Source organism: Melopsittacus undulatus, chromosome 3 (assembly GCF_012275295.1).
Source record: "Melopsittacus undulatus isolate bMelUnd1 chromosome 3, bMelUnd1.mat.Z, whole genome shotgun sequence".
In the NCBI taxonomy this organism is placed as follows: Eukaryota; Metazoa; Chordata; class Aves; order Psittaciformes; family Psittaculidae; genus Melopsittacus; species Melopsittacus undulatus.
In genome coordinates this window covers 11031061-11054377 of record NC_047529.1, presented here as the reverse complement: position 1 = coordinate 11054377, position 23317 = coordinate 11031061, and the positions used below count along the sequence as shown (strand labels likewise).

At 43.9% G+C, this 23317-nt stretch overlaps 1 protein-coding gene across 1 annotated transcript; it reads left to right on the top strand.

Moving 5' to 3' along the window:
* Nucleotides 1-471: 471 nt before the first annotated feature.
* Nucleotides 472-23316, top strand: UGP2 (UDP-glucose pyrophosphorylase 2). The gene is made up of 10 exons (XM_005147436.3): nucleotides 472-711; nucleotides 6187-6314; nucleotides 6853-6960; nucleotides 15881-16066; nucleotides 17464-17597; nucleotides 18258-18555; nucleotides 19615-19812; nucleotides 19988-20230; nucleotides 21242-21346; nucleotides 22207-23316. Exons 1-10 carry the CDS (start codon nucleotides 693-695, stop codon nucleotides 22312-22314), a joined length of 1527 nt encoding a protein of 508 aa, XP_005147493.2. The 5' UTR covers nucleotides 472-692; the 3' UTR covers nucleotides 22315-23316.
* The last annotated feature ends 1 nt before the right edge of the window (nucleotide 23317 follows it).

The window sequence follows — 23317 nt, the reverse complement described above, 5'->3', positions numbered from 1 at the left end:
CGGCCGCGCGGGTCCCGCCGGGAAGGCTCCGGGACCCCGCCCTGGCCGGAGGGGGAGGGGGGAGGGAAAGGGGGGGTCTCCGCTCCGCCGCCCCGCCCCTCCCCGCCCCCGGTGCCGGCAGCGACGAGGTGGGTACAGGGGGACCGGCGCCCCCCCCCCCCCATCCCCATCTGCTCCCCGGTGTGCCGTGAGGGAGCGGCGGCGGCAGCGGCAGGCCCCTCATGGTCCCTCAGGGCCCTCCCGCTGCCTGAGGGAGAGGCGGGGCCGCCCTCAGGCCTAGCGGCCGCACGGGACACACGGCCCGGCCTGTCCCGTCCCGTCCCGTCTGGGAGCGGGGAGGAGCCGTGCGGGGAGCCCCGGGGAGGCGGGCGGCCCAGCCCGGCAGGGAGGAGAGAGGAGGGGAGGGTCGGGGGTGGTGAAACCCGGGGCGCGGCGGGTCCGCCTCTTTCATTGATGAAATTTAAATTCCTCGGGGGTTGCCTCCCGCCCGCCGGCCCGGGAGGGACAGCTCGGCGGAGGGGCAGTGCGGCGGGCGGGCTGCTGCCAGCACCGGGGATACCGTCTGTCCCGCTCCCCCGCCGGGCTCCGCAGGGAGGCAGCCCGCCCTCCCGCATCAGCCGTGGGGCAGCAGCCCCCTGAAACAGCACTCTGTATTTATAAGGGCAAAGTGTTTGTTTTACTAAAGAGCGAAAATGTCGGCTTTTGCGAAAGGTAAGCTGAGGCGCGTTGTGATGTATGTGTTTATTGACTCTTCAGCTGTGGGTACTTGGAGCTCTAGGTTTTTCCCCGCACTTATTTCCGTAGAGCTCAGGCAGCGATAGGTGTAGCGGCGCGATCGGCGGCCGAGCAGTGATGTGCAAGGGCTTGCTCCAAGTGTTATTTGCTGTTAGCAGCGGGGCCTCTGCTGGGCTCGGTTGGATGCCTGGCTCTCTGGTGCGGTAGAGGCACACGGTGCAACCGGGCGGTTGTAGCGGCGGGGCTGTTATCCAGTGCCGCTGCACCGGTGGGATCGGGGGCTGTCTTCCAAGCACAAATCGTCCCTCTCCACTAAGCGGTCTGTTAAACTTGAGGGTGAGAGAGTGCTGGGGTCGAACGGATTCACTTCTTTTCAGAGTGTATTTTGGCGTTTTCTGATCCCGGTGGGCTCCGGTGCTCTCCTTTACTCTGCCTGTGTGAGCGTGTGTGTACGTGGTCAGAGTTTCAGATTCCTTTATTGCGAAACGGGGAACCAGCCCACAGGAGGTCATTTTGGGAAGAAAACCGACTTTGGTGCATTGCTGTGGCAGTTTTCTTCCCCTGCTTTCCCGTGTTTCTGATGGTGCTTGTGTGCTTTTTGTAATGAAATCCGTGCCTGTAGGTTTCCCTAACAGAAATCCATGCAGGCCTATCAACAAATGTAAGTGTTGCCCATAGAAGGAACATGAGTAGGTCTTTTGCTATGCGAACTTGGACACTGCAGGCAACCAGGGGCCTTGGCAGGCTCTGGGAAATAGCTGTTTCTCTCCCAGTGGATGCCTAGGACAGTTCAGCACTGGTGTGTAAATGCATTGACTGTCTGCAAATGTCCTGTAGCACCTGGGCAAAATGCAGAGAGCCAAAGGGGGGAAGTGTTTGAGCCACGTTGCTCAACCGTCTGCTCTGAAAGTTACCAAGATAAGCCCCTTCTTGTAGTCAAACACATTAAGAAACTGCATTCTGACTTGTTCTTTCTAAATGGAGTTGGCTTATCTCAGCCTACTGCTGAAGGTGGCCATCTTGCAGGCAAGTGGTATCATTTATGAAACTGAAAGCTGGAGAGACCTATAAAAAGATCATCACTAGTTTTTAAAACATTGCCAGAGACGTGACAATCATAGAAGCTTTTTACGAAAGTGCTTGCCATTTAGATACTCTCTTTTCAGGCTCATGGTACTAAAACGTGTTGCCAGTGTCAAGTGATATATTTAGCATGAGGATCAGCTGCTAGACTGAGGAATCCAGCTGTGTCTGACTGCAGCACCTAAACTCTTCGTGTGTGCAGTTGGCAGGAGTGGCTTCCTAGGCTGTAGACTTCCAAGTTAGCCCAGGCTAACATGCTCATCTCTTAAGGAGAGAGCACGTTTAGGTTTTGTTTCATGTGTGCTTCAGTCCAACATATGTTGTCAAATGCTGCCTCTAGTAGTAGGAAAAGAAAAATGTTTGTAAAGGCTGAGTGGGTATGTTCAGTTCTACAAAATCAAACAAACTACTGTTTATCATTGCACATTATAGTGTGAGTAAGGAGATGTTTACTCTCATCAAGGATAAAAATTGCAATGGATTTTTCAGGGGAGTTGGAAGTGAAGGCATTCACTCTGTACCCTCAGCATGAAGTTCAGCTGAGTGTTATAATTTACTGGCCACCCTTCCTGATTTTTATACAAATAGTCTGGCTCCAAGGAGACCCAAGTCATATTCTGCTGCAGGGCTTTCTGTGTACTGACTTGGATTGCAAAAGTAATTATAATTGATAACCCTCAGTCCAAACGATTCCTGTTTTTTTCCATGAGAGAGGGGACTTCTTGCTTGACTTGTCCCATGACTCCCTCCTCTACTGGGTCTTTGTATACTGAGCACCAAGGCAGTGAACTTCTCTTCAGAGTGAATTAATGAACAAAACTAATGAATTTTAATGCATTCACTGCTTTTAATGTAGAATGAGAGGAGGAAATATGTGCAGGCCCTTAAGTAAGGGGTCACTTGCTTCTGTTCTTGTGCAGTTTTCCTGAGGACATCTGCCCCTTACTTTGTTTCTGACAGTGTACAAAGACTTCCTTTTTATTAGCTTGATCTGGTTTATCATATTTTGTCTTCTCGTATGTCAGTTCTGAAGTCCTGTATCATAAAGCATAAATCCTCAGCCATATGCTGTGAGGGCAGGGGCCAGGTTAGCAGTGAGAGCAGAGCACAAAAGCGGGCTAGAAATAACAGTGGGGGCAGGAGGGTTTGAGTGGAACTCTCCACGTGTCAGACACCGCTGTGAGCTTGGTGAAAGAGCTTCACTTTCTCTGCTACCCGAGGAAGCTGTTTCTACCAAAGACATTAAAATAAGATATCCTGGGTGGTCACTTCTGCACAGCTCAGTTTCTGAAGCATTGAGTATTCAGTTGTGCTCTTCTGTTCTGTGCTAATCACCTGCGTGGGCTGGTTCCCCAAGAGTCTTCCACTACCTTATCCCACCCTTTTCTTCCTTCTGATGAGTGTTCAAGAACACTGGTCCCTTAAAAGTGGGCTTAGGTTGAAATCTGAGGCATTGGTTGTGAAATATCTTGGAAGAATAATTTGTTTTTGAAAATAATTAGTGAGTTTGTTTGCATGTACCCTTGGAAATCTCTTCCTGCAATTACCCAACACTTCTGCCTCCCGCCTGACTTTTGGAGGCACAATAACTACTTTTCATTAAGCCTTAGGAAATTTTCCTTGCCTGTGGGAAATAACTGCTTTCAGATATGAGGTTGCACTGACCCTTCTACTTCCTCATTCCTGCTGGGGTGAATAGGGAAATCAACCTTTGCCCAGGCTGTTAAATTTAACAGTAGCTCATGTTGAAGGACAGAAGTTGTCATGCATAAATACCAGGTTCTTCCCAAAAAATCTGAGGGACAGCAACGTGGGAATAACCAGTACTGAGTTTGTTCATTTGGAGTGGATGTGCTAATGCTGCTGTTATGGTGTTGCTTTGTGGGGGCCTTTAGAGAGTGCCATAGATCACCATCCAGTCCAAATTTTGGTGGGCATCTCTTAAGGTAAATGCTGAAAATGCCTTGCAGAGGCACCTTAAAAGCAGAAACCTTTTGAGTTGCTGTTTCTCTTGGCTGCTTAGTTACAGTATCCAAATTCTTACTTAGGCAGAATAGATACTTTTCCTGCACCAGGCAAACACATGCTTTTATGGACTCCAGCCATGTATATACCTCTTTCTTTCTCCAAAATAATAATAATAGTACTCATAATGCTTTCCCCAAGCAACTGTGCTCTGGAATGTTGGATCTGGAGGAGATGAGTGGGTGCAGTAGTTGTTAAATGGTCAACATAAACCCTAAATATTCCCTGTTGTCAGTGCAGGGTGCAGCCGGCAGCTCTGGTAGCTTTGGCAGGCTGGGCTTTGGTAATAAATGTCTCATCTAGCAGGCTGCTCTGTTTGATGCTTGGAATGAGCAACAGGTTGGCTTTGCTTCTCTGAGGACATCAGTGATCAAATATGTTTAGCGTTTGCTCATTAAGCATATTTTATATATAAATAATATACATAAAAAGGCCCCAAGTGAACATTATCACACATTTACTTTTATGATCCTTTTTTCTTTTGATTTGTGATGTTACTTGATCTTTAAATGCTTTTATCTGGTAGATACAAGTCTTTTGGCAAATACAAGTGAACAGGATTTTCCTACTTGCCCAGGGAAGTTGCTAGCTGGCTCTGCCTTACTTAGCCTCAGTGTGTTTAACAGCATGAATGATGGTCCCTGTTGGATACTTGGTATTTGCAGAGTTTCTTTTGAGATGTGTTGCATCATACTGGGAGGTTCAGATGTTTTACAGACTGATGAACTGTGAGAAATGGCCACTGTTGTTGGTGTAGCAGAAACCATGTATTACAACATGTTGCCGGGAGGATTACAAACATATGAAAGCATCTCCTAGCAGTTATTTTTCTGGAAGTTTAAACCATGTTTCAGTGTGCATTAACCCAAAATGTGTGCATGAAAAGACCGTACTTGGAGCTGTTTGGTATGAACATACCAAGCTGGTGTAGACCTCCTAATTTTCCTGTAGGAGGAAGTGCTTCCTAATGAAGAGCTGTCCTGCCCCTGTTTTTACATGCTTGACCTGGAAAGATATGCCTAGCAGGCTTTCAACTATTACCTGCTTTTCTACTAAATGAATCATTTGAATAAAAAAAGAACCTATTGTTTGTTGCACTGTTCATCTTGAGCTGGTGTTTCCCCTGTGTTGCACCTCACACACTGTGTGCACTGCAGCACTTGTCTGTCTTTTTTTCTCCTCCCCTACCTGCAAAACAGTGCAGTCAGGAAAATGGCTTCTGTGGGCTTCAAAGCAAGGATTAGATACTGTCACTGAGGCTGAGGCTGTGGAATACTTTGCTTAAAAAAACCTAAAATAAAATCAAAATTGTAGTAAAATGATCTGCCTCTGGCTTCCTTACGTTCAACAGCCTTTTAATGCATGTTCTGAATCAGTAAACTTTAAATGCAGGTTCCCCTTCTAACAATATTTTCTGGCAGTATCGCTCTGATCACTTGCAAAGTTTCCTCCTGTCTCTTTTTGCACTAGTATTCAGGGTGTTTCTAAAATCCAGCTATATTCGGCAATACATGACTCTCCGTGTTGCCGAGAAGTGATTACTCAAGGGATTTGGCAGAAATTAAATTAACTGAGGTCTTTAGAGAACATACTCAGAATGTCTTTGGAGAACACGCTCACTTCAAACACTCTGTTGGAAAATAGTCATGTCCTCTCCCGTTTCTTTCTGTGATGTGGACTTCACCGTATAAAACATTTGTGTATTAACTCTTTTTCACTTCCATGGAGCTTATCACTTTCAAAAGCAAAACAAATGCTGAAGTGATAGACAGACTACTTTTCTGTGTTGCTTAGTAACTGAAACACACGCTGGAGTGTGAAAATGCTCACACGATAAAGTAACGGGGTTTTAGTGGAACAAACTGAAGATCGTGTGAAAGCGTGCTGTATAAATCATTAAAGCATATGTTTTTATTTGCTTGTGTGAGCAGAAGGATACTCTTGATCACAATGTTCTACATAAAAGAACTTTTTTAGTAAAAAGTTATTTCACACTTCTACTTGTTAAAGTGCGTTGAGGCAGTAGGATGTGAATTCCTTGCCTCTCTAGCAAAAAAAGTGCACTGCTATGGATTATGAACACTTCTTGAGATGGATCATCGGTCTTCCGAGAGTTTTTTGAGTTTTGAGACGAGAATTTTTGTTCTTTTGGCCCCAGTTTAAGGTCTGCTCTCAAAATTACCAAGAATAAAACCTAGATTGATGGAGTGCTAGCACAGTAATAAAATGAGGCTGGATTATACAAGTTTATTAATTTTTAAAAGAAAATTGAAGGCTGTTTGTAGTCTAAATAAGCTACTTTTAATCTTTTTCCCTTTAACCCTTTTATAATTTCTATTTAAGATTTCAGCAAAGCAATGTCTCAAGCTGGCACTTCACAGTTTCAGGAAGTCATTCGACAAGAGCTGGAGTATTCAATGAAAGTAGAACTTGATAAGATACTCGCAACTGCACCTTCAAATGAGCTAGAGGTAAGGAGCATGACATGGATACAGTTCAGAGCATGAGAAATTAGATGCAGGAGATAAAGGCAAACATTATGCAGGGAGACAAATCATAGAATATCATGATCCTTAATTTCAGAATGTAGTCTGGTCCTGTGTGGAAGAGTACCCTGGATGCAGTGTAAATAGACTTTAAGTTTTCATTAACTGGATGACAGTGTTACTAAGTGTTTAATTGCCTTTAGTTAGCAAAGGTTTTCTGTGTAATCTTTAATGGGTTACAGAAAGTGAGGGTAAAACTTTTACTGTGAAAATTGGGCCAAATTGTAGTGGTTATGATTTTACCTTGTCTTTTAGGTGTCCAGGTTGCTTCTGTACCTAGAGTCTTAGTGGAAATGAGCTTTTGGTACCTACTAGAATTTTTCTTAAATTTTAGCAAATCTGCTTCAGTGCTGATAAAATTACTCTTATGAACAGATTGTACATCAGGTTTATAGAAATGCTTCTGTGATTGAATAGATAAGCATCAAATACCAGCATTAACTAATGTATTTCTTCTTTGTAGCACACTAAAAACGACCTGGAAGGATTTAAGAAGCTGTTTCATAGATTCCTACAAGAAAAGGGACCATCTGTGGACTGGGGGAAGATTCAGAGACCTCCAGAAGATTCTGTAAGTTGCAATGAAGTGACAGTCTGTAAGGAACATAAAACTGATAATTGCTGCTTTAGTAAATTATGTAGTCACCCATAGAACGACTGTATCTGCCATGGTTCTGTAAAATCACATAGGACAACACTTTGGGTTCTAACTGAAAAATAATTACTTATTGGCATATGTTGTATGTGTTTATGAACATCAGGTTGTGCTTAACATATGTGTTGAGTACTTTGGTGTTATTTTGTTAGCTGTTCTTTGAGCAGAGGAACAAAATGGGATGGATGCCATCTTACCATTTGGTACTTTCTGTGGAGTAAATGGTAACTTGTGTTGGAAGGGAAGTAGGTAGGGCCCTGGTTGTTCCCTTCTCCCACCTGCCTGTGGAAGAAGGTTGAATGCCTTGGATGAAACTGTTTCCAGCAATCCATGCTGCTAAATAATTTGGATGGGACATATGGCAAGTGGGCTGGCTTATATAGCTCATTTAGCAACTGCTGTAACCTGCAGCAGCTCAGTAAAAGCGAGGAATCTGAAGCAAGCAGTTGACTGGGGCTTTCTGGAGTATAATTTTCTAATGTCATCTATGTTGTTATAACTTAAAACCTACCACTTGAGCTGCTGCTGAAAAAGCACTAAATAGTTGGGTTTTTTCCCAGCACTGTTTAGTACTGAAGTAAATACTTCCTATTAAACCTAACCATTTTATTGATTCATCTGCAGCCCTAAGGCTGTCTCTTGACTCTTGCATAGCTAATGGTGTAGTTGTGCTATGAATTCTTGCTTTTCCCAGTGTAGTGATCTTGGCATATTGCAGGACTTCTGTGTCCTCACACATTTGTGGTTTCTCTTAGCCTCTCTGTGGTGATTCAATTGAGGCTCTGTTTCCAACTGAAAGGCAGGCTGTCCAGTTACTTCCAGAACAGATGCAGTGCTGCTCTCTAAAGCGTTGAAGAATGATGCTGTTTTAGAGCAAGTCTAGGGTTTTTCCAAGGTTGAGTGTTTTCTCCTAACTTCAAAAACATGTGATGTCTCTGTCTTCTGTACTGTAACACTGAACCAAGTGTTACTTTGGGGAGAAAAATCCATCTTCAATGAAGAGGCCAAGGTGAGAAACTGGAGTTCTAGCTAATGTGACTTACAAGGAAGACTGAAGTAAAGGGGGTTACTTTTAGTCTAGAGAGGGTGAGAGACTGGGGTGTGATTAAGTCTCATATATGTAAAAAGGTAGTTGCAACAATGAAAGGAATAAACTGTTCCCTGGGTCAAGATAAGTCCTGGGATTAAATGACAGCAATTTGATGCGAGTGAATGGGCTGCTTTGTGAGAGGGAGAGCTATTGTCTATTTTAAAGCTTTGCACACCTTCAGTGGAAAAACTTTCAAGTTCTATAAAGGACTGAAAATTACTGGGTACAACACTGGGAGCAGATGTCAGACAGGAGGGTTATGATAAGATGCTGAAATAGACTGATAGGAGATTCCCAGGCATGGCAAGCTGCTTAAAAAAGAATTTAGACAAAGGTCTGAGGTCACAGAGGGCTGAAAGGAGGCAAGATTAGAAAAGAGTTATCTCTTTTCTCCTCTGTGGCCTGTACTGGCTCATTCTCAAATGTGTCCCTTAGCTGTTAGCAGCTTGTGACAGAGAGAAGGGTAAGAATCCTGCCAAATCAAGTCACTCTGGGTCAGGTGAGATGCACGTGTCATCTTAAATGAAATTTTGCTTCCTAGAATGACCTGCAGACCAAAGAGTCACACTTGGTAAATGTCACAGAAGAAAGCTAGGGAAAAATACCCACCAACAAACTTCCTTCTATGCATTCTTCACATTCATGATTTAGGATTACTTGGATAATATTTAGACTTCCTGATCTAACAGGATGTGGGTTGAGCACACTCAAAAAGTGAGAGCAAGCTTTTCTTTATTTGCTGACTACAGGAGTTCCATCTTCCTCCCTTCCTCAAACCCTGCATGGATTTATCCTGCCTCCACCTCCTTAACATGTCAGTCATGTAGGGAACATACTGTGAAAAGTGATAATGTGCCTTACATGAAACCCTTTTCAAGTGACCTGCAGCTTAACTTCTCTCAAATTATTCTTTGCTGAGGTGTGATGCCTTCTAGAATTAGATAAAAAGTGATTTCTGAGAGACCAGAATTCCAGAATTGTTAGCATACCTAGTAATGTAGCAGAACAGTAGTGTAATGTAGCTAAGAACAGTAATGTAATGTTCTTACTTATGTGGGTAAGAACAGTATATGAGCTTCTAAAAGGGATTAAGAGTGATTTAAGAGGGGCTTCAGAATTAAGACTGCAGTACTGCGTTCCTTGGGACATGTGAATCCATCTGTGAATATATGCAGATTTTCTCAGAGTGTTCAGTTCTACTTGAGGGTTTTTTTTCCCTAGCTATAAACCCTCACAGTTTGCTTTCCTTCTGGTCTTTCTAAAACAGCACAGAGACCGACAACAGCACACACAAGACTTTGCTTGGAAATTCATTGGTAATCTCACAAGTGATTTGTAATTGCCTGTATGGATGAGCTTGTTTTATGAGGTGATGTGTCAGGGTGCTGGCTGCTTTTGAGAATCTCTCACTAAAAGGATCAGGGCCCAGAAAGCATTGACATACTCTCCCCAGTGTGAATTTATTTGCCTGTGATTCATAGAATCATGGAATGTTTTGGATTGAAAAAGACATTAAGAATAATCAGTTAGAACTGCCCAAGGCTCTGTCCAGCCTGGCCAAGGGGTGGAGCATTTACCACTTCTTTGGGCAACTTGTTCCAGTGCCTCACCACTCTCACAGTAAAGAACTTCTTTATATCTGACCTGAATTTCCTGTGTTTTAGTTTGAACCCATTACCCTTTGTCTTATTACTACAGTCCCTGATGAAGAGTCCCTCTCTCCAGTATCCTTGTAGGCCCCCTTTGGATACTGGAAGGCTGTTATGAGGTTTCCACACAGCCTTTTCCAGGCTGAACAGCCCCAATTTTCTCAGCCTGTCTTCATATGGGAGGTGCTCCAGCCCCTTGATCATCCTCATGGCCCTCCTCTGCACTGGCTCCAAGAGTTCCATGTGTCTTTTATGTTGAGGATACCAGAAGATTGTTTTGGAGAATTGGTATGCTGCTTGAACAGTCCAAAGCACTGAGAATTCTGCTAAGTGCAGTCTTCAGCTGCTACCTAGTAGAGCTCAGAATATCTCTTTAGGCATATATGTGCATGTATGTGTGTATACATAGACATACATGTATGTGTATATAAAAAAATTAAAGCACCAAAAAATGTGCCGAAGTGTGGGGTTTGAGGGGGGTGAGGGGGAATTCGTGTTTATTTTTAACAGCGTAAGAAGTTCCTTAACAGTTGATTGCATTTATAGGCTTTGTCTTTTAATTTTCTGTGTTACATAAGTGACCTCTGACTTTCTGGTTAGCTTGGAAAGGTGTTTCAGGCTTTTTCCCAGTGCCAAAGGACTGTGCTATGCAGGGGCAGAATTTCTGATCAGACTTCCATGGGTCATGTAATGTGTTATCTGTTGTAATTTTTCTTTGAATGTAGCTCTCTGTTCTTTCCTGAAGCATCTGCTGATAAGTAAAGGCTCTTGCCAGTAAGTTGGAACAGAAGTGATTGTTTTGTAATATTCCTCCATTTTTACCTGCAATGGGAAATTTCATCCCTGACCTCCATGTTTTCCTTAATACTAAAGGACAAGCAACTTGTAAGCTCCACACAACAATAACAGAAGATTGAACCCGTTTCACACTGTATTGGTAAACGTGTGACTTGTTTTTTCCTTCCAGGTGCTTTGCTTCCATATGTCCAAATGCTTGGAGGGGTAGCTAGCATAGTTGAGACCCATTACTGTTGCAGTCTTCAGAGAAGTAGACTTGGTGAGAATGGCAGTTAACAAGGAGAAGGAGATAAAGAATGTGGACATGGCAAGTGTAATTTAATCCTGTTAAAGTAGATTGCAGCAATCTGTTTGTTTGAATTGGAAGCAATAGCAAAGTCCTGCTGGGAGGACTGAGAGCTGCAGTGATTGAGTAAACCTCAGAGTTGCAATGTAAAACATCATCTAGGATGTAAAGAGAGCATCCAAAGCAATGTGTGAAAGGAGCTTGTCTATCAGAGGCTTTTTTTTTCTAGCAGTTGGATTCTTGTCTGTAGGTTAAGTTGTCATCTCAATAAACTAAATTATCAAAGAAAAGAATGAATATCATGGTTTTACTCAAAACCTAAAGTATCTTCCTAATCTTAAACTCTGGAAACAGATTTTAAGGGTTCACTTGTTGCTATTTCTTAAACTGTCCGTTGGTGCTGAGTAAATACTTCCTTGTTGCTCTGTAAGTACATATTGACTAACATGGGTGTATTCCTTTCCAGTCTACCCACGAAGACAGCCCTGATGCTCATTTTGTCTGTCTCTGACAAACTCTTGCAAACCTCCTTGCAGTAGGAGTATGCTTCTGAAATCTGTTAGTCAAACTCCCAACGTTGTCTCATGCAAACTGTTCTGAAAATCACTTCTGTGACATTGTCTGGAAAACCAAAAGAAGCTACATATGTCATCTTAGAACAATCCCAAACCACAGTTTTGAGACATGTCTCAAATGAGTAATGCTGTAGTCACAGAATCAACTAGGTTGGAACCTAGGTTTAAGATCATCAGGTCCAACCATTACCCCAGGACTGCGAAGACCGGCACTAAACCATATCACTGATGCTATTGGCCTTTTTGGCTGACTGGGCACAAGCTGCTGATGTTCAGCTCTGTCAGTCAGCATCCCCAGGTCCTTTTCCATGAGCAGCTTTCCAGCCACTCTGCCCCAAGTCTGTAGCATTGCATGAGGTTGTTGTGGCCCAAATGCAGGACCTGGCACTTTCCTTTGTTGAACCTCATACCATTGGCTACAGGCTATCAACCCAGCTGGTCCTGATTGCCCTGCTGGGCTTCTGTACCCTGCAGCAGATCAACACTCCCACCCAACCTGGTATTGTCCACAAATTTACTGAGGGTGCACTTGATCCCCTCATCCAGACCACTGAAAAAGATACTAAAAAGCACTGGCCACATGCCCTGAGGCACACTACTAGTGACTGGTCACCAACTAGATATTTACCACCAGTTTACTACCAGTCTTTGGGCTTGGCCATCCAGCCAGTTTCCAACCCAGTGGAGGATACACCTTGTCCAGGCCATGAGCAGCTGATTTCTCCAGGGGAGTGCTGTGGAAAACTGTCAAATGCTTTACTGAAGTCCAAATAAACGATGTCCAGTCTTTCCCTCATCAACCAGCAGACATCTGGTAGATTGAAGTCCCCCACAAGAACAGGGGCAAATGATAGCGAAACTTCTCCCAGCTGTTTGAAGAACACTTCATGTGTAGCTTTGTCCTGGGTGGATGGTCTATAACAGATTCCTACTAGGATATCTATGTGGTTGGCCTTTGCCCTGATTGTCACCCACAAACATTCAGCCTTCTCACTCACAACATTGAGTTCAAAGCAGTCAATGCACTCCCTGACATACAACACAACCCCGCCACCTCTTTTTCCTTGCTTGTCCCTTCTGAAGTGCCTGTAGCCATCTGTTGCAGCACTCCAATCACGTGAATCATTCCACCACATTTGTGTGATGGTGGTTGTGTTGTGATTTCCCTGCTGCACAATGGCTTCCATGCTGTGGGCATTGGCATAGATGCATGTAAGTTGCCCTCAGTCTGGCTCCGACAGTGGTGTGCTACCCCATGGCTCCTGTCTGGCAAGCCTGGTGTTATACCCTTCCCCCTTCAAACCTAGTTTAAAGCTCTCTCTCTAAGCCCTGTTAGCTCCTGGGCGAGGATCCTTTTCCCCCTTTGGGACAGGCATAGCTTGTCTGCTGCCAGCAGACTTGGTGCTGCATGAACTTGACTGATGGTCAAAAACCCCAGAGTGCTGGCACTAATGCCAGTTACGGAGCCAGGAACGAGTGAGGTTTTTCTAATGTAACCATTGACATTGACTGAGACTGGCAGGAGGGATGAGAACACTGCCTGGGCTCCTGAACCCTGAAGTAGGCACTCCGAGGTGCTGAAGTCCTTCTTGAGTCCCCTTAGGCTTCCTGAAGAGATTTCCTCATTGCCTGTCTGAAAGACTAATAAAGCATTGTAGTCACAGGGCCATACCAGACGAGTGAGTTTTTTGGTGACGTCCCTTACCTTGGCACCAGGGAGCCAGCAGACTTCCCTATGAGTCTGATCAGGCTGACATATGGGCCCTCTGCTCCCCTTAGGGTGTAGTCAGCAGTCACCCCCACTCTTTCCTAGTAGAGGTGGTTGTAATATGAGATGTTCTGTGACTCTTCTATGGGAACTCTTCTGACCTGGATGATCCCTTATCTTCCTCACTTTTCTGATCGGGGTCTTGAATCTGTTTTAAAGGGAAATGCATGAGGCAAGTAAGATGTAAATAAGCCATGTCATTCCTGCCTGGTTTTGTTCCTGAAGTACTTCCCCATCAACACTTGCTTGGCAAGTCCACTGTTCCAGACCCTTAGAGCAAGAATTGATTTTCATTACTTCTTATCCTTGTGTATATACTAAGAGGTGATGAGTTAGTTCTGCATATTGGTGCCTACACATGACAGAAACAGCTAGGTCATGGCACTGGCATCCAGCAGTCCTGATACTGCAACAATCCTGCTTGAATAGGAGTTCTTGATGTTTGTTATTCTCTGAATTAAAGGCCCTTTAAGATCCAGGGCTTCTTTGCCAAGTTGTTATTTCCAATGCCTGTGCCAGAAGAACTGAAATATTTAGCAAGGCTGAGTTATAAATTGTGTGTTGTAGCTGATGCAATATCCAGTGAACTAAGTCCTTGATGGAGCCATTAACTTCATCAGGATTTTACTCTGAGCTTAATGCCTAAGTGATTTTCAGGCATGATAGCAAAGGCATGAAAAGGTAGTCGGTGCTTCAGCAAAGGCAGATGATTTGAGGCAGTCTGGCCCTGAACTGAGTGGCAGACTGCCTGCTTTTTGGAGAGCTATGTTGTGAATGTTGCAAGGAGAACGTAGTGAGACTTGAGATCATTTTTTTGGCTGTTCAGATGGTTTCTGAGCACTGTGGGTGTGACTCACATCCCACCCTGCAAAAGCTCAAACCACAGTGTTTTAAATGCAGTTGGAGTCTAATACGGAATGGTATTGGCCTTGGAGTGGATGGGAAATAGTAATCTTGAGTGTAAATGTCTGTAGGTCCTGCTGGTAAGGAGTTGTTCATTAAGCTTTCTAATGTTCCTTCAGTACATCAAAATCAATGTTCATCAGTACATTGAAATCAGTGTTTATCATCTTTTAGTGAGAAGAAAGGTTGTTTTGCAAGGTGTCTGCCCATCCTGAACACAGTCTCTCTTGTTGACAAAACACAGCAAAGTTCTGCTTTTTGCACACTTCTGTTCCTGAAAAGCTATAGGGGCTTTGGAAGGAAGCTCCTGCATGTGTCCTGTGTGAAATGGCAGTGGTTGTGTTGCTGCTTGCTGCCTGAGCTGTGCTAACTCCATTTGGAGTGATCTTATTTTTAAACATGCCATAAGCTTTCCAGATTCCATAAGGCAGAATTTCCCTAATGTGAGGGATCTGCTCTAATCTGCTGCCTGTGGCGTGCTGGAATGCTGGAATACACAAACTCTCCTCTCTACCCCCGCATATCCGGGTGAGAAATATGACTCTTGTTCCAGTGCAACATGATTTTCCATTCAAACCTCAGCCTGACTTGCCCAAAGCAAACAGTTCTGAAAGCTACTCTGTATGTATTTGTTTTTGGAAGTCAGTTGTGGATCTTACACACCCCTTACCAGAGCTAGAATAAATTCCTCGCTGCTAGAATACACACAGCACTGAAACACCAAGGCTTTTCTTCACAAGAAAATCTCTAGAAGGGCAGGCAGAAGGATAATTGTATTGATTTTGCTGTAACAGTTTTGGCACGATACTTATCACTGCATTGTTACCTTTGTTTCTTTGACTTAGGTGCTTTGGCTTAGGGGATAAAGAGTACCTAATACAAGGCAAACAGTCATTACAGACGTGATTTTGCTCTCCATTACTAGTCCCAAATGTAGCCCATACTCTGTAAATCTGTAGGACACAGCTGTCAGCAAGGTAGAAGACTTTCTGCAAGGTTTAATGTGACCTGGGTGATGTGGCCTGGGTGAACTCATCCTGAAAATAGCAGGATAAGAACTAGGAACTTTCTTCCACTTTGTAGCATACTGTTGGAAGAGATAAATTACTATATAGTACTAATAGTTGGAATAAAAATTGGTTTAAAGTGAGTCAAAGAGATAAATTACTATATAGTACTAATAGTTGGAATAAAAATTGGTTTAAAGTGAGTCGAAGAACCAACCTTTTGTCAAGAATATTGTCTTTGACAACCTCAAAGCAAAGTTTAAGCTGTTTGTGGAAGAAAAGTCTTATGTTCCGCATGCAAGGCCTGTGTTCCTGAATAGTGGCCTGACTGAAGGGGGTTGTCTTACGGGGGAAGTGAGTTAGATGGCTCACAGGAAGACCCCTCTCCTTCTGCAGGAGAAGAGGAGGGTTGTAAAAACTATAACTGACCTGACTTCTTCCTTACCCCTCTTCACTCTCAAGTCAGTCCCCTCTAGCTGGAAGAGCAGAGACATCGTTACATCTGGATGAAGCCCATTGTGACTGGTGTCACAAAATCTATGGAACCTCTCAAGAAGAGAGGTTATTGTAGCAACAGATCGGGTTATTTGTATTTTGTAACAAATCAGATTATTGCATACTCATTCTGCAAATATTCTTTAGTAAGTCCTGTAAATAAATGTGGATGTTATTGCCAAATCTGAAGTTCTGCAGGTTTTTAGCAGAAAGTAGTTCCCTTCCAAATACCTGACTGCTGAGGCTTGGTTGTTTGTTTTTACAGATCCAGCCCTATGAGAAGATAAAGGCCAGAGGACTGCCTGATAACATTGCTTCTGTCTTGAACAAGCTGGTGGTTGTGAAACTAAATGGAGGCTTGGGCACGAGCATGGGTTGTAAAGGCCCCAAAAGCCTCATTGGGGTGCGGAATGAGAACACCTTCTTGGATCTTACAGTTCAGCAGATTGAGGTAACTTCTGATGGGCTTTGCTTTCTGTGCTGGAGGAAGCAAGACACACTGAGCTTTGCTGCATGACCCTTGAAGAGAGATTGCAGTGGAGGCTTGCCAAAAGGAAGAGGAGAGGGACATTAGGTCTGGTCACAGTTGCTAGTGGTGAAGTGGGGAATTGCTTTAGAAAGAATAGGCATGAGAGGGACAGAGCAGCCAGCCATTGAACTCTGTTCACTCAATACATGTTAGCACAAGTGTAATTCAGCCTGTGCACACCAACCAGTGCTGATTGTCTCCAGAATCACCATTAATCAAACTGTAGAGCTGACCTGGTGTGGCTCACTCCTGTTTCTGACTCCTCCAGGTGCAAGTTTGAGTTTAGCGTTTTAAAAGCCTTTTTTATGTGTTAGAACAAAGCTCTTCAGAACAGCTCCAAGTTCCTTGTTGAATTAAAACTCTGGTGCTGGAAGAGATTGCTGGCATTTTTCTCTAAAGAAAGGGAAGTAAAAGAAAATAACAGCTGCTGGTGTTGAGAGGACATTTCAGCTTATGTTTTTAATGCAGAATATTCCTCACACAGCAGATGATTATGATGCTCATTAGAGTAGGAAATGGGACGTGCCTGTTCCATGGTTTCTGGAGCTCCACAGCTTTTGCCTCAGTGTGGTGTTTGTTTGGAGTGACTCTCCCATGTCTGTTAAGATGCTTCTACAGCAGACTTAAATTTATATCCAGCTAATGCAGCCCGAATCCTCTGCTGCTGCGGGTGCTTTCTCAAAAGGGTCCTGGTGGAAGCCTCTGACTGCACCAGAGGGTAATGATCCCAGCCACTCCCTAGCAGATGAGGACTGTCAGATAGATAAAGCTTCAAACTCACTGAAGTATCTGCTTTTCTCTGCACACTCTATTTTTGAGGAGTGCTGTTGTGTTTTTCGATTTTTGCCTGTGCGCATGGAAATGCTCTTCTGTATTTCAGCTCCATTCTATAGATTTCCAGGGTCATGTTCCATTATGGACTCTTGATACTCCTGTCCATCTCATAGCCTGCCAAGACAGCTCCAGAGTGAAACTTCACCCTGACGGATTGCAGTAATTGGAGGGAGAGAACATGCCTTTTGTAATCAACAGCAGCCTAAAATTTAAAATCATTCTTTTGTGGTTTTGTGCTTTTTGAATTTTAAATCTGAATGCAGATTTTAAACCAAAGATTAATTTTGTTAATTATTGCAGCCCTTATCTTTACTACTTACAAGGATTTGTTTTCCTTTACCTAATTTAGTATCCTTTCTGTCAGCATAAGCACATCTTGCTTTTATGTCATGCATTTATTATTTTCAGTCTGTTTTAAAAACCTTAGATGCCAGGAGTTAAAGCTAACAATACATGCTGAATTTACCATTTCTTTCCCATCTCAGCATTTAAACAAATCCTACAACACCGATGTTCCTCTTGTTCTCATGAATTCCTTCAACACTGATGATGACACGAAGAAAATCTTGCAGAAGTACAGTCACAGCCGGGTGAAGATCTATACTTTTAATCAGAGCAGGTATCACAAACCTTCTGCACTTGGGTTGAAAGGCAAAGCTGGTTTGCATTTCTTCACATTCCCAATGGTGTGGGGTTTTAGTTTGAGATGCTGAGGTAGCAAAATGTCTTCTGTACCCAGGTTTAATCTCCATTTTGGCCCTTTCTGAAAGACTGAAGCATCATGATGTTAAGGAGAGTTAAAGGCATTGTATTAAAATTAGGGAGGGGTGTGTGGGGATGACAGTTTCTAAGGAATGCATGGATAATGCTGCACTGGATGCTGGCCACTTGATTCCTGAACTTGCTTTTTTGGGTAGCTGGGCCCTGGAGGGAAAGAGAATATGGCTTCCGTATCAAGAACAACCTCTGATGTGAAGTGGCTGAGGATGTTAGAGGTGTGCTCAGCATGCTCTGTCAGAGGAAAGCTGTTCTAAAGCATGGTCTGGGAACCATGGCTTCAAATCCTTGAATAAGAGACTGAACTCTGCTGCTTCTCAGTGGCAGCCCAGTATTTGGATGGGTCTTTCAATCTGGTGTACTTAACACCCATCTAGAAACATGATACCTTCAAAAGCTGTATGGAAAAACCTATGTAATTGCACCTTTACTCTCCTATTTTGTTTTCTTTCATGTTAGTCTGATGTTGGTGAGAACTTAATACAGTCCATTGTCTCCCCAGGTATCCCAGAATTAACAAGGAAACTCTGCTGCCGATAGCCAAGGATGTATCTTACTCAGGAGAGAATACAGAGTGCTGGTATCCCCCAGGCCATGGGGATATCTATGCCAGTTTCTATAACTCTGGTCTGCTGGATAACCTCATTGCAGAGGGGAAGGAGTATATTTTTGTGTCCAATATAGATAACTTGGGTGCCACTGTGGACCTTTACATTCTTAACCATCTTATGAACCCACCCAATGGAAAACGCTGTGAATTTGTCATGGAGGTGACAAACAAAACCAGGGCGGATGTGAAGGTAAAGGGAGCTGGTTGTGCAAGTGTGTCTGAATGCTTGGCATGTTGGTGACAATCACAGCCTCTCTTCTCTTCTGTATGCATGAATTCAGACATATATTACATCTTCTTAGTGCTATTTCAGGCAGCATTTAACACATCAGCTGTGATCTAATTCAAGATGCACAAAATCAGCAAGTTTATGAAGTTCTCATCCATGCAACAAATTGGATCTAGGTTCTGGGCAGTAGCAGACAAGGACAAGCATGGACTTGGCTGATGCCTGAGAACACAAGTGACTTCTGCAGGGTGCTGGTCACAGCCTCCAGACTGTCAGATCCACAGGGGAGGAGTTTGAGGATGGTAAAAGCAGAGCACTGAGGGGTGGGATCCAGCAGTTTTATCTCCACTGACTCTAAACCACCTCAGCCACTTACCCAGCTGTCAGTGTGCATTGCACAGCTCTGCTTGGCTCTCAGCCTGCTACTGCCCAAACCCCTTGACTTTGTACAAAGTCAAGGTTTGACAGCTTGTGAGGTGTTTATGGCACATACCAAATACTTCCAGTGTGCAGTAGTTCATCCTGTAACTGTACTTTGCCTCTTTTTAAATGTGAGGATGGGGAGGAAACGTGATTTTCTCTGTATTCCTTAGAAATTAAAAAAGCTCTGGCTTAGTTCTGTGAAACCAGAGAAATGCACTGTAGGAATACAGTTCAGGTAACTGAAGTTGTTTCTCTGTAAGTTCCACAAGTACAGAACTGTTGCATTTCATTTAGCTTTTGCTCCATAATCTGGCAGAGGACTGCTCAAGGTGACTTTTTACAAGAGCAGCACTTGCAAATGATTCTCAGAAACTTCCCTTAGAAGAATTAACTGTCTTGGAGTGCTGAAACATGATCATTGGACAGTTCTGACTGTACTTTAAACATACTCTATAATTAGTAACCTGGTAGCTAACCACAAACAACATGTTTTCACCTAGGTTCAACTTTAAATGCCAACAAACCAGTGTGTCTCTTTGGGCTGAAGGGAAAGTTTCTAATGAACAAGACTTCAATCTTCTGTTCTTCTCCTTGCAGGGTGGCACACTCACGCAATACGAAAACAAGCTGAGGCTTGTGGAGATAGCTCAGGTCCCGAAAGCACACGTGGATGAATTCAAGTCCGTGTCCAAATTCAAAATCTTCAATACCAACAATTTGTGGATTGCTCTGTCTGCTATTAAAAGGCTGCAGGAGAAAAATGCTATTGACATGGAGATCATTGTTAACCCAAAGGTAATCTGCTAGGAAGATGTTAGAGGAAACAGATTCAGAAGTGTTTGTTTCTGGGTAACTGAACAGGAACTGCTGCTGTCAGAAAGGAGCTGCTCTGTCAGCTCTGACTTAGGCTCAGTGTTAGTTCTGGGTGCTGTTACCTGCTGGTTATGTTGACATGAGTCTTCTCTTCCAGACCCTGGATGGAGGCTTGAACATCATCCAGTTGGAGACTGCAGTTGGTGCTGCTATTAAGAGTTTTGAGAACTCTCTAGGGATAAACGTACCTCGTAGTCGTTTTCTGCCTGTTAAGACCACGTCAGATCTCTTGCTTGTGATGTCCAATTTGTATAGCCTTAATGCTGGCTCCCTAACCATGAGCGAGAAGCGAGAATTTCCAACAGTGCCTCTTGTCAAACTGGGGAGTTCATTCACAAAGGTAAACTCCTGTAATTACACTTTGGGCTTTATCGCTTTGAATAAAAACAGTCCATACCAATAACTTAACTGAAAAGTGAGGCTTAGTTTTATCAACCTCTGCCCATCATCTGAGCTTTCCCATGTGCATGCAGGATGTCATACTGCTGTCGGGTGCTCCTTTACCCTGTTCTTTGGGGAAACAGAAGGTGAACTGGGCTTTGGGTGCTCTCTAGAGCTTGTCCAACATAGGTTAGATGCTGCCCTTGCTGGTTCTCATAGTTACCTCTGACAAAAATGTCACAGAATCATAGAATAGTTAGGGTTGGAAAGGACCTTAAGATCATCCAGTTCCAACCCCCCTGCCATGGGCAGGGACACCTCACCCTAAACCATGTCACCCAAGGCTCTGTCCAACCTGGCCTTGAACACCATCAGGGATGGAGCATTCACAACCTCCCGGGGCAACCCATTCCAGTGCCTCACCACCCTAACAGGAAAGAACTTCTTCCTTATATCCAATCTAAACTTCTCCTGTTTAAGTTTCAACCCATTACCCCTTGTCCTAACATTACAGTCCCTAATGAAGAGTCCCTCACCAGCATTCCTGCAGGCCCCCTTCAGATACTGGAAGGCTGCTATGAGGTCTCCACGAAGCCTTCCCCAGGCTGAACAGCCCCAACTTTCTCAGCCTGTCTTCATACAGGAGGTGCTCCAGCCCCTGATCATCCTCGTGGCCTCCTCTGGACTTGTTCCAACAGTTCCATGTCCTTACTATGTTGAGGGCACCAGAACTGCACACAATGCTCCAGGTGAGGTCTCACGAGAGCAGAGTAGAGGGGCAGGATCACCTCCTTTGACCTGCTGGTCACGCTCTGTCAATAGCAGGTTGCTTTCAAAGTAGCAACTTCTGCATTAACTCAGATGTAGATAACTAGAAAGGTCCCTGACAGGAGTTCTCAGGAAGCTCCCACACTTGTCTTGATCCACAGGTGGATTTAAAACTGTCCCTATTCTTTCCTGTCTCCAAAAGGTTCAAGATTACCTGCGGAGGTTTGAAAGTATTCCAGATATGTTGGAGCTGGATCATCTCACAGTTTCAGGTGATGTTACATTTGGGAAGAATGTCTCATTAAAGGTGAGTGTGTAATTGGGATGCTCCTGCAATTAAACATGACTGTTCTCTGGTCCCTGGTAACTGATCCTGCTTCATCCAGGGGCTTTACACACAACCCATGGAAGTGATCCTAGGAATTAACTGCCTGCTACAGCTCCTTCCCTGTAGAGTCCTAGTGAGAGATGAGGCTTATCTGTGCACCTTGGAACACCACTGACCTCAGGATGCTGTGTTCAAACCAAGGCCCAGTTCTTTGTCCATTAGCACACATCAGCTTGCTGCCCTGACCCCTTTACAGCCACAGGCCCCTTCTTATCAGTTGGTGTTCTCAATCCATTGGTAGATGTTGAACAAGCTGCTTTCTCTCTCAAATGTTTCCTTAGGATCTGGCCAGTCCTAAGCAGAATTTTGTCATGGTCCTGTATCAGTCCAGGGCAGTTTACCTGCTGCCACAGATCAGTGGTGCAAGCACTCAAACTGAGGCTGTTACCAGTGTGTGCATGATCAGATGTGTGTCTCTTCCTAGTTCTTTCTGTGTATTTGCCTCTAATGGCAAGCTGTACTACAGCATACTCATGTGGGCAACATATTTTCACCTAAAAGCAAGCACGTGTCTTCAAAGAAGGCATCAGCTCTGCTTATACACTGATAGTATCTACTATGCTGGTAATTGTAGTGTTTCCAGTATTGCTTGTTTAAGACCTTTGTTGTGGGGAGAAAAAACAAACAGTCTACACAGAAACAATACAACTGGCTGCATCCAGGACCTGGCTGTGTTACAGCTGGCACCTCAAGTGTCCTCCAGACACAGCTTCACTTGCTTGGTCCAAATCAACAGGTACTATAAAGTTTCTAAACACTTTTCTTTCCTGTACGTCCAGGGAACAGTTATCATCATTGCAAATCACGGTGACAGAATTGACATCCCAGCTGGGGCTCTACTAGAGAACAAAATAGTCTCTGGCAACCTGCGGATCCTGGACCACTGAGTGGGTGAAAGAGCATGGTCAGTGCTGCAGACTGCTGTGCTAAACCAGCCTCCTGACGGAAGAACCTTTTAAGCATTAGAAGTATAAGTACACAGAGGGCCTACGCTTTTGTCATCTCCATAGTACCCTGCAGTATTAATTTCCAATTACTTTCTCGTGCTTATCTCGTTAAGCAGACACATAGCGCCATGGATGTGCGTGAGTAACGCTCCAGTCCTTCAAAGAGATTCTGTAACTCAGTTAATATAACCTTGAAGTGCAATACTGTTTGTCTTGCGGTAAGATGGACAGATCTTCTTTGATAAGAAAGAAGTGAAGAGGCTCGCCTCTGACATTTAGTAGTTTTGAATTGCTTGTAACTGCAGAAAGCAAGCTGTGAAGCAATACAGGTGGGACAACGTGGTTAGCTACGCGTGTGACTTTCATGAAGGCACAGTTGAAAACCAAACGTTTCACTACTGCTAAATGGGCTGTTAAAACCCCTGTAGTTCATGTGCTCACAACTCTCCCACCCCAGAGCCCTCTTCAGCCCCCCCACACTACAAGTGAGATGTCTCATCCCAGTTGTACGTTGCGATAGTTGGGGTGAGGCTGCCGATACCTCCATTTCTGTATTGTGAGAGTGGGAATCGTCGCTGTTCCAAACTCACCCAAAGAATCCAATACTTGAGAGAAATGCCTCAGTATCCACGTGTGGTGTTTGCTTTTTCACATCCCATTTAAGACTGGATCTCCTGTTCATATCCGAAGCCTCAATCTGCCCTCTTTCTTTTTCAACATATGGATCACGTTGACTACACCCATGTTCATATTGTCACAGCCATGTATGTTAATTTATCTTCTCTTGAGTCATTTCTAAATTTGTACAGGAATCGAAATCCCTGTCCCGATCACTATTGATTTCTTAATGTTTCTCTTGTATTTACATGCAGACAACTTTTATTTTATAAGCTTAGTATAACACTGGTATGTATCATTAAAGAAGTTGGTCTTTAAAAACAAC